The sequence below is a fragment of the Phyllostomus hastatus genome, unplaced genomic scaffold (assembly GCF_019186645.2).
Source record: "Phyllostomus hastatus isolate PE091 unplaced genomic scaffold, TTU_PhHast_1.1 phas_contig_113, whole genome shotgun sequence".
NCBI lineage: Eukaryota > Metazoa > Chordata > Mammalia > Chiroptera > Phyllostomidae > Phyllostomus > Phyllostomus hastatus.
The window spans coordinates 15,382,612-15,399,773 of NW_025333530.1; the positions used below are offsets into that span (position 1 = coordinate 15,382,612).

The 17,162-nt window shown below is 47.3% G+C and overlaps 1 protein-coding gene across 2 annotated transcripts; it reads left to right on the forward strand.

Moving 5' to 3' along the window:
- The first annotated feature begins 4,967 nt into the window (after positions 1 to 4,967).
- On the forward strand, positions 4,968 to 14,702 carry C2CD2L (C2CD2 like). 2 transcript variants are annotated; one of them, XM_045839315.1, is made up of 14 exons: positions 4,968 to 5,741; positions 7,804 to 7,899; positions 8,449 to 8,568; positions 8,741 to 8,851; positions 8,953 to 9,069; positions 9,160 to 9,271; positions 9,409 to 9,517; positions 10,423 to 10,487; positions 10,578 to 10,705; positions 10,796 to 10,970; positions 11,677 to 11,778; positions 11,914 to 12,050; positions 12,138 to 12,426; positions 13,622 to 14,702. In XM_045839315.1, the coding sequence occupies exons 1-14, from the start codon at positions 5,388 to 5,390 to the stop codon at positions 13,831 to 13,833; spliced, it is 2,127 nt and encodes a 708-aa protein (XP_045695271.1). In that variant the 5' UTR covers positions 4,968 to 5,387; the 3' UTR covers positions 13,834 to 14,702. The 2 variants fall into 2 exon arrangements, with proteins under 2 accessions (XP_045695271.1, XP_045695277.1); XM_045839321.1 differs by having other exon boundaries at positions 11,917 to 12,050.
- The last annotated feature ends 2,460 nt before the right edge of the window (positions 14,703 to 17,162 follow it).

Genomic DNA, 17,162 nt, shown 5'->3' on the forward strand with positions numbered 1-17,162 from the left:
TTTTTTTAAATTCCTTGCAATATGTATGTGGAGAAGAAGATCCACTTAGGGAATAGTGAGTCCTTTGACTCCTTTTGTAGGATATTCCTTCCCCTGCCTCCAGAAAGCAATGACATGGATGGAATCCACTCTCTCTTTTCTTGAATATTTTATTTATGTTTAGAGAGAAGGAAGAGAGGGAGAGAAGCATTGATATGCAAGAGAAATACCCATCAGCTGCCTCCTGCACACCTCTGTTGGGGAACACCCTGCCTGGTCTCAGGAAGCTGTAACCCCCCATGACTTAGGCTGAGTGAAAGACCTCCGGACCAGGAGCCACTAAAGAGACAAAACTTATTCCCCTGGTATGAACACTGCTTGTTCTGTGCCTGGCCTCCTAGGCTCAATCAGTTAGCCAATGACGGGTAAGATTTCCCATTGGGGGGGATCGTCTAAGACAGGCATGGTCATGAGGAGGCCTCAGGGAAGATACTCGGGGCTATGGAAATGGAGGGGTGATGGACATCAACCCCTGCCCCCTCCTCGGCTTTGTCAAAGCCTGAGTCCTTGTTCTTAGATGTGAGAAATCCAAGTCTCCTGGCTGCCTTTGTCTCCTCTGCCCCACTCAGGCCTGCGGAAATAGCAGGGGTGGTGCAGCCCAGACCAGAGCCGGCAGACCTCCAGGGCAATCAGGCCTGGGACATAGAATATGCAAGGTCCTGTGAGATGTGTTTGCTGGAGGATGTTATCAGATTAGAATTTGAAGGCACAGACAGGAAACCAAAACTAGCCCTTTGAGCCCTGTAGTCCTTTCATATGATAAAACTCCAAACTCTTCCCAGAATCACAGCGGGGGTTCTGTCAGCATTTTTGAAAGTCACCTATTTCTTTTGATCTTTTCTGCCAGACTGTGAATCCACAAACTAAGTCTGTATTCTGAATAAAAACCTGCTTGGGAATGGAAATGGGGTGTTCCCCACTAGAGAGAGTGGCCGTTCCATCCCTACTTCCCCACAGGACCTGGTTGTCTCTGTGTATGTTTTTCTCGTGTTTCGACAAGCCATCTGCAGCGTTCCTTGATCACTGCAGGCCGTTGAGCACGCGACAGCTGGCTCCCAATGTAGGGCTGTTAAGCATACCCTGAGGCAAAACTTTCTATTGAAATCTTTGTAAACGCTGGGAATTGTTACTGACTGGGAGGGAAAATGCAAAACGCTCCTGATCCTTTTCTGCTAAGGGGATGGTAAAAAAGTAATCTTTTAAATCAGTAATTAATAGTAGCCAGTCTTTTGGAATACAGGCAGGATTAGGAATACCTGGTTGGAGAGGGCCCATAGGCTGGAGGGATTCATTAATCTTTCTTAAATCATGAATAAGCCTCCATTTGCCAGATTTCTTTGGCACTACGAAGATGGGCATGTTCCAAGGACTCTTGGAAGGTTCTATATGACCTACTTCTAACTGCTGTTTAACTAACAAGCAGGTTTGTTCAAAGTGTTCCCCTTTAAGAGGCCATTGATCAACCCATACTGGCGTGTTAAAAAGCCCGGTAAGGGGTAGGGGATTCATAACAACAGTAGCCACTAGGGAAAATGCAGCAGAGAGATTTGCATTCCCCATTGACTGAGAAGGTCACAGCCCCAAATATTAAGGGGCATTGGTAAAACATGGTCGAATTTTTCCTATCTGTCCTTCTGGCCCATAACATCTAAGACCACACACTGATCTGAGGTTGAGAAATTCCTCCAATGCCCGTGACAGACGTCCCACTGTCCATTAAAGGCCAATCAGGCAGCCAAAACTGGTTGGATATAACAGAGATGTCTGCTCCTGTATCTATGAGGCTGTGAAAGGCTTTACCCTTTATCTTTACTTGTAAAATAGGCTTATTTAATTTAATTGATTCTGTCCAGAAAATGGACTGATCATTTGTGCTACCAAAGTTTCCTTCACCTCTCTCCACATTCTGAGTCTTAGGGGTTACATAGGGGAGGAGGAGAAGCTGGGCAATCCGTGTTTGGGCTGGAATAATATGATAACCAGATGCCTTGAGCATAATTTTAATTTCTTCTTGATAATCTGAGTCAACTACTCCTGGTTGAACAAAAATACCTTTAATAGTTATACTGGATCTTCCTAAAATTAGACCAGCTGTTCCCTGGGGTAAAGGTCCCCAAACTCCAGTGGGAACTACAATTACTTGATCCTGCTCCTTCAAGAGGAGTTCAGAGGAGAACAAGTCCAGCCCTGTGCTCCCAAAAGTGGCAGTGTGAAGGTCTGAGACTCTGCATTTCTCTGCACTCTCTGATGCTGGCAGTTGTCTGATGCTGGTAACTGTATTGGAAGCTCCAATTGGGTTTTGGGACGCAGGAGCATGCGCCCCCTATCCCGTTTCCCTGCAGGGGATGTTCCTGTTTATCCAGAAGGGATTGCAAAGTTAAAAACAGATTTAATAGATTAGAATCAATAGAAGTCTTAATTAATGCCTGATCTAAATGCGGAACAGTATAAACAGTATATCCTGAGTCACAAACTATATTCAAAGGCTCTTGGGGCCATTGCCGCAAAGCCATAATCGCAGCGAAAAGCTCAGCCCTTTGAGTAGAGGAATGTCCTGAAGATACAAAATTCCTCCAAGTTTCTCCTTCTTGCCAGGTAATTGCAGCCCTTCTGATTTTTCTGAACCCATCAAGAAACACAGTTTTTGCTGTAGTTATTGGCGTGGGGCTGACTTTTTCTGCTAGCCTTATTTGAAGAAAAGGAACATTTTGGAGCAATTTATCTGAGGGCATATTAATTTCTAGTTTTCCCACAAAGTCAGCTGTGGCACACTGAAATTCTAAAGACTGAGCTGTTAGATGCTGTAAATAAATTTGAGTTAATGGAACATGAATAAAAGCAGGATCATATCCAAATAGCTGTTGCGTTCACTCATGTCCTTTTATAGTAAGATGGCACAACACAGTCACATAGGTGGTGATAGTGTGTTGTGGCTGATGGAGCAAGAAAATCCACTCTATCATAGCTAAGTGAGGTATTGTTTGTCCAATCAATCCCATGGGAGAATTCGGGGCAGAAAAATCTGACAGGATACTGAGGATTAATCCTAGTTAGCTGTTGTTGCTGTATATGCTGATTTACTATAGTCAATTCTTATAAAGCTTCAGGAGATAACTTTCTGGGGGAATTAAGATCTGAGTCCCCTTTAAGGGTGTTAAATAAATTAGTCAATTGTTGGGTAAGGTATTCCAGGGCTAGGCTGCACCCAGTTGATTGCTCCCAAAAGCTGTTGTAGGCGATTAAGGGTTAAATCTTTGGGAGGATTAGTTCGAAGGGTATGAGACCTGATTGTCCTATTAAAAAGGATGTAGCCCGAATACTTCCAAGTCTCTGAATGCTGGATTTTTTCTGGAGCAATTACTAGTCCAGCAGAGGCTACAGAATCCTTGAGAAAAGAAGTGCTTTTTGCTAAAATATCTTGTGAGGGAGCTGCAATTAGAATGTCATCCATATAATGATATATAATTGAATTAGGAAACTGATCTCTTACTTGGCTGTATGGCACACCTCCAACCAGGAACCTGGCCTGCAACCCAGGCATGTGCCCTGACTGGGAATTGAAATAGTGACCTTTTGGTTTGCAGGAGTCTGACATCTAACCCACTGAGCCACTCCAGTCAGGGCTGGAATCCACTCTCTTAATTCTAGGAAAAGGTGTACCTGTAAAACCAGTTTTGGTGCTTATTGGGATATTAGATATTTGGATGGCAGGTCCTCTAGCTAAATTTATTGATAGTTCAGTGCTACATTGCCAGATCCCCACTTATTATGAGTCCCTATACACATGCTCCATAGGCAGGAGCTTTTACTATGGAAATTTATTATTATTATTTTAAAAGATTTTATTTATATATTTTTAAAAAGAGGGGAAGGAAGGGACAAAGAGAGGGAGGGAACCGTTGATGTGAAAGAGAAACATTGATCGGCTGCCTCTTACACACCCCAGCTGGAAATCAAACCCACAACCCAGGCATGTGCTCTGACCAAGAATTGAACCAATGGCCTTTCACTTTGCTGGAAGACAACCAACCAACAAAGCGACAGTGGTCAGGGCAGAAATACATTATTTTTTTTTAAAATAAGCAGTCCTACCCTGGCCAGGTAGCTCAGTTGGTTAGAGGACTGTCCAGATATGCCAAGATTGTGGGTTTGATCTGCAGTCAGGGCACATACAAGAAGCAACCAATGAATGCATAAATAAGTGGAACAGCAAAAACAATGTTTGCCTCTCTCTATCTCTTCTTTTCTCTCTCTCTCTCAAATTAGTTTTACAAAATTTCCTCATACTTCAAACAACAATAAAAACCAAGCAAGTCCAGGCTTGGAAATATCTCCAGAACAAGCTCTCACCAGCAAGGAGGTTAATAGAGTGTTCCTGTGGCCTAGCTCCAAGGGGAAGAGGGATGGAGGTGGTAGCAGGGGAATAATATTCCACGTTCTATTCTCAACTTCTACAAGGTTCAGGTTCTGCCTTCTGGTCGTTATCAGCTGGATCTCTTCCAGGCACTTCTATATAGGAAGGTGGTCTGCACTTACATACCCCGGGCCTAACTTCGACCAGGAAATAGCAACCAAGAAGCTGCTGGGGGGGCGGGGGGCGGGTGTTGGGAGAAAGAGCAATGCAGTCCACAGGAGTCACCTTCTTAACCCCACAGGCTTTTAAACTATAGAAATCTGAGAAGCACAGGGGGAAAGCCGAGGGGCATCTCACGTAAGTTAAAGTTTACTCTTAGGGTGAACTCAGGGACCAGGGAGTACTCCCTTTCCGGGATGGGGCGGGGTGGTCAAAGATCCCGCCTATTTTCAACGCGGGGAAACACCTCCGCTCCAGCCCTGTTCTCTCGCTTTGGTCCTGAGCTTTAGGTTGGGCCTCTCCAAGCCCCACCCCGCCCGGGTGGGGGGGGGCCTTTAAGAGCGGGTGGGGGCGGGGCGCCGGCCGTGTTGTCAGTGTCAGCTCTGCGCACGCAGCTCTCCTGGAGCGGTGCCGGCCCGGAGCCCCTTGGTCTCTGCAGACGACTCCCCACTCCCCACCGTGGTCCGGCTGGGCCCGCGCCTTGGGTTGAAGGAGTCCGGCGCGGGCCAGCGACTAATCCAAGTCGGACTGTTGGACCGAGGAGTGACCTGACCACGGAAAGAAGGATCCCCGCGTCGCAACCCCCAGGACCACCTCTTACTGATCTGTGGCAGCCACCAGTCCTGGGTACCTTAGACCCGGAGAGCTCCAGAGCCCGCTCGCCCAGCCCCGGGGGAGCCCTCCCCTGCCGCACGGCCCGCCTGGGCCATGCTCCCCCGGGGCAGCGGCTGAGCCCGAGCTAGGATTGAGACTGGGACCAGAGCCCGCACGGAGCATGGATCCGGGCTGGGGCCAGCGGGATTTGGGCTGGGCGGCTCTGCTGATCCTTTTCGCTGCCTCGCTGCTCACGGTGTTCGGCTGGCTGCTGCAGTATACCCGGGGCTTGTGTCTGTTGTGGGCCCCCGGGGCCCAGAGCCCGGGACTCGCCTTAGCTGCCGAACCTGTGGGCTCCCTGCGGAAGCTGGGCGTGTGGCGCTCGCTGCTAAGGTTGCGGGCCCTTCGGGCCTGCCTCCCGGAGGAGCCAGGCGTCCGGGGCCTCCTGGCGTCACTTTTCGCCTTCAAGTCTTTCCGGGAGAACTGGCAGCGGGCTTGGGTGCGAGCGCTCAACGAGCAGGCCTGCAGGGACGGGGTGAGTTGGACTGGAACACCTAGGTGGTCCCTTCACTCGTCCTTTCCTTCCAGGGGAGGACTGCTCCCTCATACCAGGAGGTCCATATGGTGGTGGGGATCAACTGGGGAACCTCATGGCTACTCACTCTTCCTTTCCGGGATTAGAGAGAAGGGTGCAGGTGAGGCTGGGGGTGGTAGAAATCTAGCTGTGTCCTAAATTCTCTATTCTTGTGGTCAAGGTACTCTTGTTCCAAACCCCTGCACAAACTGCTGTTCGCATAGCAACGCTAATCCCTGTACCTGTGGGCACTTCCGACTAGCCGGTGCAGATTTGGTTGGTGGGGGGCAAATGTAGAAGGGGGACAGGTGCACCTTCCTAAGAAATTTGCCTGGTTCTCCTGCTACCACACCCAGTTAACATTTTGTGCCCCAAATTCCTGGTGTGATCAGGTAGATTCCCCAGGAGTCTTAATTACCTCCCACCCTCACCCTTCAGTAATTTATTGCCAAGATCCAACACATCTTTTTCCTCACTCATGTCTTGAGGGAAAGGTGTTTAGGTGGAGAGCTGGTTGGCAATCCATGTTCCTCCCAGTAGATGAGACTAGAGTTGCCCTTTGAGAATCAGTCACAAATTAGCCTAATTTACTTCCTCCCTTTGCACCATGGGCATTTGGGCTCCCAGGAAGTGGAACAGGAAGTGTGGTCATAAGACTGAGAGATGGGTTGGGAGATAGAAGTCTTCCTCTCATGGGGTCCCCACCCATCCTGGCCTAATAATCTCCCTTTGCCATCAAATCTATCAGGCCCCTTGCTCAGAAGGTTCTCTGTTTCCAGCCACAGCTAGTGTGAGAGCTTTACTAGCTCCCCAGATGCCTGGAAACAAGTGCTCTCTCTCCTGTCCAGTTGGCCAGCAAAAACCCAGATGGCATCTTTCAATCTACATCTTGAACTCATACCTCCACCAGGCTCACCCTGTACATTGTTCCTGGGTCAGTAGTGACTCCCTAGGGCAGTTGACTCAGCTGGACATTGGCCTTCCTCGTGGCGGGGGGTGAGGAGACTCCCTGGTTCTGTCTTTCAAATGAGACAACTGCAGGAGCAGTGAAATTGGCTTCCCTTGGTTTGCCAGGCAAATAAGCTCTGTGGAGCTTATTTATTTTCTCCCATCCCAAGACCCAAGGAAGAGCTGTCAGCTCAGTCTGTGCCCCCTGCTCAGTTCTTTCCATCCTGCCCTCCAGATAAGGCCACAGTAAGTTTGCATCCAGTGCTGTGGAAGAATTAGGAAGCTCTTTCAAGACCTAAGCTAAGCAGATATTTGCTCATAATCCCACCCTGCTGTCTGCCTTGAGGAATTTAGCCCTTTGAGCTTGCTTTTCTCCCCAGTCGCTCTGGTAAAGTTTCCCAATGCAATGCTGAGCTGTCTTCATCTCCAAGAAATACAGATAGAATCATAGTCTTGTGCATCCGTATCCCATTCATCTGGAAGAAGGCTTAGCCTTGTTTCTTCAGCTTGTCTTGAGTAAGTGGCCTTATTGCTTTTACCCTTAGCTCAGCGTAGTCTCTCTTTGCCCAGCTGTTATAAATAGGTGGCAATCAACTCCTGTATTATTTTTTCTATGCATCCCTTTTTCTTTTTAAGATTTTACTTATTTTTAGAGAGGGGAATGGAGGGAGAAAGAGGGAGAGAAGTATCAGTGTGTGGTTGCCTCTCACGTGGCCCCCACTGGGGACCTTGTGCATCTATGCATCCCTTTCTTTGGGCATAGGGCAGAGGATGAAGAAGTTGGGGGAAGAAGAGGGAGGCTCCTGGTATTCCAAGAGGAAAATAGGGTCTTCTGCTCAAGGTGATCTAGTCTTTGAATGGTCTAGCTTCCTGGTTATCCCTAGCAGTTGCAGGCCCCTTGAAAATGTGGGGTTTGAGAACACTTCCTATTTTAAAGCCTTGAGCCAAGGAGGGGTCAGAAGCCAGCCTGCAGCTGAGACCTCAGCAGTGCCAGGGCCTGGGCAGCAACTGAGCAGGCCAGCCCTGCAGGGGATAACTCCAGAGACCTGATCCTGTGTCCACATTACTCCCTCAGAGCTCCATCCAAATCGCCTTTGAGGAGGTGCCCCAACTCCCATCCAGAGCCAACATTAGTCATGTGACCTGCGTAGACCAATCAGAGCACACCATGGTAAGGGTCTGATGGGCAATGTTTTCTTTAGGGTCTCATAGGGGGATGATTCCAAGAGTTCCCTTTAGCCAAAGGATTCTTAACCTGAAGTTGATGAATAATGTAGGAATCTAAGGATTGGTTTCAGGAGGTCTGAGACCCCACTAAAATTACATGCAAAATGTAGTACATGTGTTTATATATGCATTTTTCTGCTTTGGTGTTTATATAATTTATTTATGGACTTGTAGCCTCAGGAAGTGAAGTCTCAAGAACAACTGAGTCCTGTCTGGGTGGCTGAGTTGGTTAGAGCATCGTCCTGATATGCCAAGGTGTGGGCTCAGTCCCTGGTCAGGGCACATACAAGAATCAACCATTGAATTCGTAAATAAGTAGAACAACAAGTCACTGTTTCTCTCTCTCTAAAATCAATGAAAAAATTTTAATAAAATATAAAAGGAAAAAGGACAACTGAAGTGGAGAGGGGGTCTGCTGACCCATTGCAGGGCAGGATTGAGTATCCCTTCTCCATGCCTAACCCTCTTTGCCTCCATGCCTTGCCTGTCTCAGGTGCTACATTGCCAGCTCTCTGCTGAGGAGGTGATGTTCCCAGTTTCTGTGACCCAACAGTCACCAGCTGCTGTCTCCATGGAGACCTACCACATCATTTTGACACTGCTACCAACACAGGTAGGGGGGCGGGACATAGGAAACAGAGTTAGGTAGGGGGGTGGTTTAGTTGCCTCAGCCTTTTCAGTTTGGTTCCTTTCTGAGATGTAATTTGGGATGGGAGGGTCCTGGGGAGTGGGAATAGTCAGATGACTGAAGCAAAGCAACTTAACCCCATTGTCCCTGTCCCTAGTTGGAAGTCAATCTGGAGGAAATCTCTGGCGAGGGGCTGCTTATATCCTGGGCCTTCAGTGATCGCCCAGATCTCAGCCTGAAAGTGTTTCCCAAGCTGCAGGCCACAGAGGTAAGGGAACAGGGCTAGGGGTGTAGGGAGAGGCAGAACAGGGAGGGGGCAGGAGAGCTAGGGGGCCCCACCTATTTGTTCTCCTTTTCTCCTCACTGCAGAGAGGTGAAGAACAAGTAGAGCTCTCCACTATTGAGGAACTGGTTGAGGATGCCATAGTCAGCACCCAGCCAGCCATGATGGTCAACCTCAGGGCTTGCTCTGCCCCTGGAGGTCTGGTGAGTAGGCCCTCAAAGTAAATAATTTGCAGGCATACTGTCTCTACGGTACTATGTTGGAATTCACATCTTATCTACATCTTCTCTTAGTTACATAGTAAGAAGCCACCCATGGTATACCAGGCCCAGCCAGCCACCCCTAGACCTACCCAGTTATACCTACGGCAGCTTCGAGCATCACACCTGGGAAACAAGCTGGAAGGTGAGAGCTAGAAGTGGCTGGGGGACTGCCAAGGCTATGGTTGCTGGTGCTCCATGCCCTTCTGCCAAGTGTATGGCCTCTCTTTTCCTCAAAGGCTTCCCATCTTTGGTCTGAACATCTAATTTGTTTTCTCACAGGCACAGGGGAGTTGTGCTGTGTAGCTGAGCTCGACAACCCCGTGCAACAGAAGTGGACCAAGCCCACAAGGGCTGGCCCCGAGGTGGAATGGACTGAGGACCTGGCACTGTAAGGAGTGACTCCCTCGCCCCCACCCCGGCTCTCCTATGGGCAGACTGAGAATCACCCTGTTCCAGCATAGCCCTGGCATGAACCAGCTGTTTTCACTAAACCTTGGTGTATGTTTTTTATATGCCAGACCCCAACCTAGGTTTTGGGGATACAAACATGACCAAGATACATTCCTCAACCTGATTTGATTTCAGTCTTGAGACAGAGACAGATATATGTAGAGAAGATGGTGTAAGTGCTCCAGTTGAGGTTTACAAAAAGCTCATGGGAGCACTTACATGGGGGAGATTAATTCCTGTAGGGGAATAAGGATCAGAGTAGGCTTCATGTAGGAAATGATATTTCAACCATACCTTAGCCCTGGCCAGATAGCTTAGTTGGTTAGAACGATGTCCTGATACGCCAAGGTTGTTGGTTTGATCGCTGGTTAGGGCATATACAAGAATCAACCATAAATAAGTAGAACAACAAATCGATTTCTCTTTCTTCCTCTCCCCTTTCCTCTTTCTTTCTTTAAAATCAACTTTAAAAGCCCACAAAAACCTCACCTTAGAATAAGAGTAGGATTTCGACTGTGAAGGAGGACAAGTGTTCCTGGCAGAGGGAAGAGCTTGAGCAAAGGAAAGATGGTGGTTTGACATACAGAGAGAGACTTGGAAGGCAGGGTGGGGCAGGACCAGGGAAGATTTGAATGCCCAGCTGGGGAGAATGCCCTCCACTCAAGCCCTGTCCCATTCTCTTGGAAGAGAAAGTATTTGGAGGGCAGGAATTAATGTTTGGAAAATTTGTACCATCTTATTTATGTATAGCTCTCTCTGCCTCTGTCCTGTGATCAGCTCCAGGGTGGATTCCCTTTGCTAACCTTCTCCCTCCCTGCCCCCCCCCCCTTCTTTTGGCCACAGGGATTTGGGCCCCCAGAGCCGGGAGCTGGCCCTCAAAGTGCTGAGGAGTAGCAGCTGTGGAGGCAGTGAGTATGAGGCAGGATGGAGCACCTGTGGGTGGGCGCTGAGTGGAGTGTGGTCGTGGGCCAAGCTCATAGTGCTGCCCCTTTCCCTAGCTGAACTTCTAGGCCAGGCCACACTGCCTGTGGGCTCCCCTTCCAGACCACTGTCTCGAAGACAGGTTTGCCCACTCACCCCTGGGCCAGGGAAAGCCCTGGGGACAGCAGCTACCATGGCAGTAGAGGTAAGAACCTGATTCCTGGGGGAAGGTGGGAGGAGACAGGGGAGGGCAGTCTTTGAGGCCTGACCTCTTTGCTTTTCTACCCCTTGACAGCTTCAATATGAGGAGGGCTCACCCCAGAACCTGGGTGCTCCCACCCCCTCCACTCCACGCCCCAGTATCACACCCACCAAGAAGATTGAGCTGGACCGGACCATCATGCCCGATGGCACCATTGTCACCACAGTCACCACTGTCCAGTCCCGGCCTCGTGTAGATGGCAAACTAGGTAACAAGGAAGAGCTTGAGAGCCCAGCTCCAGCTAGTGGCCCCGAACTGCAGATCCATGGCAGGACAGGGAATGGGCAAAGGAATGCCCTAATTCCACCTACCCCTGGTTTTCTGCATCTTCCTCATTATCTTTGTCTCTGTCAAACTTTCCCTTATATCCCTCCATTTGCCCAACTTTTCCCCCTCTCACTTCAATCTTGGATCCACCAACCCCTCACATGTGACTCTCGCACTTCCATCTCCACGGGTTCCCTCTGTCTTTTCACAGGTCTGTGCCCCTCTCTTTCTCCAGCCCTATCTGCCTAATCATCCCTCACTCTACCCTCAACCTTCCAGTATCCTGTGGGATCCTACAACACACCCAGTGGCCTCTGTGGTATTTCTCCTACTCCAAGGGTCCCTCCATGACATTTCTCCTGTCTCTAGGGGTCCCATGGAATTATCCCTGCCCTCTCTGCACCTCTCGGTATTTTTATAGCATCTCCCCAAAACCTTCAGTGGGCCCCACTGCACTTTCACATACTCCCATTGTTTTCTGTGGTGTCTTTTTGTCCCCATGGCATCGTCTTAATCACTCCTGTGATTAATCATCTTTTAGTCACCCCTGCCCTGTGTATGAGTCACCAAAGTCTACATCTCAAAAAAGACTGGGCGGGAGCCACTCTAAGCACCTCCCAGCTCACTGACCTTCCCCCACCCACCAGACTCCCCCTCCCGCTCCCCGTCCAAGGTGGAGGTGACTGAGAAGACTACTACTGTGCTGAGTGAGAGCAGTGGCCCTAGCAATACCTCCCACAGCAGCAGCCGTGAGTGGGGAACTGGGAATTGTAAATGTTGGTGGTACTGGGGCCCCAGAGTCAAAAACTTTGGGTAGGCCACAGGAATTCAAGTCCAAGAAGGAGCTAGGGAAGAGTCAGGTTGTCTACCCTCTGTATACCCAGCAGGGGAAAGTCATCTTTCCAACGGCTTGGACCCTGTAGCAGAGACAGCAATTCGCCAGCTGACTGAACCCAGTGGGCGAGCAGCCAAGAAGACACCTACTAAGCGTAGCACTCTCATTATCTCTGGTGTTTCCAAGGTAACAGGCCTCTGGGGAAAGGAGCTGGGACAGGGAGAAAGCCCTAATGGGTCACCATGATCCATTGAAACTTGTCCCTCTTGCCAGGTGCCCATTGCTCAGGATGAGTTGGCACTGTCCCTGGGCTATGCGGCATCTCTGGAAGCCTCAATGCAGGATTATTCAGGGAACAGCAGAGGTCCCTCTTCGCCTCCCTCAGATGACCCACCAGCCATGTTTCCAGTACCCCTAGATGTTCTCTCCAGTCCCACAAGTGTCCAGGAAGCAGATGAGACAACACATTCGGACATTTCTGAGAGGCCTTCTGTGGATGATTTTGAATCAGAAACAGGATCTACTGGTGCCCTAGAGACCCGCAGCCTCAAGGATCACAAAGGTGGGGAGATATTGGCAGGCCCACATTCTTTTTTTTATTTTTATTGATTTTAGAAAGAGAGTGGGAGGGAGAGAGGGAGAAACATGGATTTTGTTGTTCCACTTATTTATGCATTCATTGGTTGATTCTTGTTTGTGCCCTGACTGGGGATTGAACCTGCAGTCTTCGCAAATCAGGATGATGCTCTAACCCACTGAGCTACCTGGCCAGGGCTTTCCCCCACCTTCTTTTATACCCAGTATCATGACCTGGGTCCTGCTGTACCCTTAGAAACATGAAAGCCTCAAGCCCCTTGTTCTTCCTTTCCTTAGGTATTGTCAGAGATCCTAGCCTGTTTTAGCCAAGCTAAATTAGAGAGAGGGAACTTGATGCTTTGGGTCCTATGGCATCATTTACCATTTCCCCCTGTGTTTAAGTGTATATCTCCCTTCCCTTGTTCTTTTCTTTCTTCCCTTTTGTTATATACTCTTTCCTCTGTGTGTATAAGAAATCCTACCCTGGGCTAACCCTAGGGGTGTCCATCTAGCAGTGATACAGTTTGTGTAGCTGTGGTACTTCTTCTAACTTCTAAAGATGAAGTGCTTGCCCCCAAACATTTTCATCCCTCTGTCAATGAGTCTATCAACCACGAATGTATTTAACTGTTTATGATTTAAGCCTGTATCACTTCCTGGGATTATGTGATTTCTAAGTTCAAAGCCTACTGTGTAAGCACCTTTCTCAGTATATTGGTTTGAATTTACCTCTTTGAAGTTTCTCAGATACACCCCTTCCTGCTCATATCCTGGAATTTTGTCAGTAAGTCAGTTTCAACCAACCTTGTTTCTTCATGCCTGCTTCTGAAGATAATCTTTTTAAAAACACCCCCTGCTCAGCCTTTGTCTTTCAATTTCAAAGAGGACCAGTTTTCAGTCCATCTTCATAGAGCAGCTGGCCCCATGATATTTCTCCACAGAGCCAGTAGGCAGGAATGCACACAGAATCCCATGAGCATCACCATTTTTTCCTCAGGAAGGATAAAGGATAGGTTTTGTCTTTTCTTTCTTTCTTAAGGAAGCCTGGCTTCTAGGCTAAGGGCCTTGTTTTGTTCTGTATCACTGACCCCTCCATGCTTGGTCTTTTCTGTGCTCCCTACCTCACCACAGCCCCTTCGTGCCCCTCTCTCTGTGCCTCAACCTCCCCTCTTCCCCCACAGTGAGTTTCCTGCGCAGTGGCACCAAGCTCATCTTCCGACGGAGGCATCGACAGAAGGAAGCTGGTCTGAGCCAATCACATGATGACCTCTCCAACACGTCAACCACACCCAGTGTCCGAAAGAAGGCTGGCAGCTTTTCTCGCCGCCTTATTAAGCGCTTTTCCTTCAAATCCAAACCCAAGGCCAATGGCAACCCCAGCCCCCAGCTATGAGGGCCCTTCTCATCTCAGCTAGGAGAGGGCAGGAGTCCTCTGAGCCCATTCCCCATATCCCATTCCATTCCCCTTCCTGCATTCCCAACATCCTAGGCCAGGGAAACCCTCTGGGTTCCAGGAAGCCCTGTTTATCCTGGGCTGTATGGCCAGTTGGAAGGATACTTGCAGTGGGAAACATGTGAGAGATGAGCACCTGTTGCTGAGGATATGGAGTGGGTGGCTAGGAATCAGAGGAGGGCTCTGTCCTGGCATGTGTGGGCATTCCTCAGAACTGTTTGCCTGTTGTTGACACTGGCCCTTTAGAGAGTCCCAGGGTGATTAAGTCCTCAGCTGATCCTTCCTCCCTTATTTATTCTCTTTTCTATTTATATGTATGGTTCAGGGCCCTCTGTGAACAGATGATAAGAGGGCATCTCTCCCAGGTGACTCTTCTTTTTTGTCTCAAGAGGATAGGCAATTCCCTTTGGGATGGGACTCCCACACCTTCCTTAGGTCCCTACTCTGACCAGCACTAGTGTCTCCCTCTGAGGATGCTGCCAGCTCATACAAAGTTGGGCCAGTGCCCGGGATGGGGGGGCAGGTACTCCCCACCTCTTTGCCTCCACTTCTCTTCCTCATCCCTTCTTTCCCCTTTATTATCATTTTTGTACTTGATGCTTTCTCCATGAGTAGTGGCTCTTTTGGAAGGAGGGATTCAGGGGCCTGGTGGGAATCCTTCCCTGGGCAGATGGCTTTGGGGACTTTATGTAAAGACTGTGTGATGATGGAGCATGAGCAGGTTTGCACCTTGGTGTGTTGGGAGATGATGATGTCCATTGCTGTCTGATGGCTTGGAATTTAATTTATTAAAGTCAAATTGGAGTTTATAAACTGGACAACTGCTTATCCTTTGAAAGACAATGGGACAGCGAGGCTGTGGTGTTGATGGAGTGGGAGGATCAGACATAGGGCCCATATAGTGATATGGGGAAGGTGACACAAATATTGGGTCTGCTAAGAAGTTCCTGCAGGGAGGAAGCAACATGTGGAAAGAGGATGGAAAGAGTGTTTGAAGGATGAAGTTGTAGCAAAAAAAAGTAAAAAAAGTAAAAAGTAAAAAAGAAAAAAGTAAATTGGCTAGTACAGGCATTTTCATCTTCATTTCCCTTTCTTGAACAAGCTGTTCCTTCCAGGATATGAGAGTCCAGAGGAGCATGGACTCTGGATCTTAGCTGCCTGGATTTGACTCCATTTCCACTAATTACCTTTGTGACCTTGGGCAAATTGTGTAACCTCAGAGGGCCTCAGTTTTCTTATCGATAAAGTGGGTAATGTGATAATAGTAGCTATTATTTAGTTGTAGATGAGAAGGAACTAACTGTTACCTCAGAAGAGACAGATTGGAAGGGGGAAGTCTTTTAAAAATTTTTCAATTACAGTTGACAATATTATCTTAGTTTCTGGTATATAGCATAGTGGTTAGACATTTATATAATTTATGAAGTTGTCCCCCAGATAAGTCTAGTACCCACCTGGCACCATACATAGTTCTTATAATATTATTAACTATATCCCCTATGCTGTGGTTTATACCCCAATGACTATTTTGAAACTACCAATCAGTACTTCTTAATTCCTCCACCTTTTTCATCTTATCCCCCCAAACCCCCCATCTGACAACCATCAGTTTGTTCTCTGTATCTATGAATTTGTTTTGATTTTGTTTGTTCACTTATTTTGTTCCTTAGATTTCACATATACCATATTTTTTTGGACCATAAGACACATCTAGGTTTTAGAAGAGAAAAATAGGGAAAAAAATTTAAAACAAAAAGTGTGGTAAAATATTTAATAACATAAATAAAATTTCACCAATGTAAATATAATGCTATATTCAGACTATAAGATGCACCCCCTTTCCTCCCAAATTTTTGGGGAGGAGTGTGTCTTATAATCTGAAAAATACAGTAAGTGAAATCATATGGTATTTGTCTTTCTCTGTCTGGCTTATTTCACTTAGCCTAATACCCTATAGGTCCATCAGTGCTGTCACAACTGGTAAGATTTCATGCTCTTTTATGGCCAAGTAACATTCCATTGTCTATATGTACCACATCTTTATCCAATCACCTATCAATGGACATTTAGGTTGCTTCCGTATCTTGGCTGTTGTAAATAACACTGCAATGAGCATAGAATGCATATACCTTTTTGAATTAGTGTTTTGAATTTCTTCAGATAAATATCCAGAAGTGGAATTGCTGAGTCATAAGGTAGTTCTATTTTTAATTTTTTGAGGAGTCTGGATACTGTTTTCCATAGGGGTAGCCTCAGTTGGCAATCAGGAGTAGGAAGTCTTATAAGGGTTTTGTCATAATAAAAATTCTTTCTAAATGTGGGCCAGTTTCAGGGAGTTATGGATACTAGCAAACTCTATGTCCCCAGTTCCTGTTCTTTGGGACCTTACACAGGACTCAAAACAGGCAAGCTGCTGCAGGATATCAGAGCACTAGACCAGGGACAAAAAACCTGAGTGTGCCACAGACACACCACATGACCTTCAGCAGACCACTTTTCTGGTCCTCAGCTTCCTTGGCTCTAAAATGATGGGTGGCCTAGATAATCATTCAGGTCACTCTCAACCTTATCTACGTCACAGGGGGTTCATGGCAAATGCTTTTGGGAGGCAGCATGGAACTATTAATATTCCCCATAACGCTGTTCATACGGGTCACAGAATATGGGATATTTAGAAAGTGTGGCATTGTGTGGATATTTTGTTAATTTGAATATAGTGATATACTCAACTCTAAGTCATGAAAACTCAGATATATCAAGCTATTTCCCCTGATGTAAGGAATGCAACTCCCAGTGGTTCACAGAGGAACAATTTGTTTACCCATATGACAGACAGCCAGACACACTGAACTTTAAATTTCACAAGAAAGTTGTTGATAGAAGGGCAGGTATTCAGATTTCCACTGGATCTGTGGGTTGAGTGGGTGGTAACTGGAAATTGTACTCAGCTTCCAGTGCTGAGTTACCCAGAGATCAATGGAACCCATATTTTGTAGTGAAGAAGAGACTGATCACAAAAATTGGAATTTTAAAAATAAATGCAAAAGATAGAGAAAACAATTTAACTAACTTATTCATTTTACACTTTTAGAACAGATCCACAGCCTTTGATGAGTGTCAATTATACTTTAAGTTTTTGTGGCAGCTTTAAAGGAACAAATGTTAGAATGTATATGAATTACCCAGCCAAAACTGAGGCTTATTTTCAAAAAAAGATTGAGATGAACTCAAGTATGCTAGGCAGCAAAACACTGCCTCAAGTTTAGGAA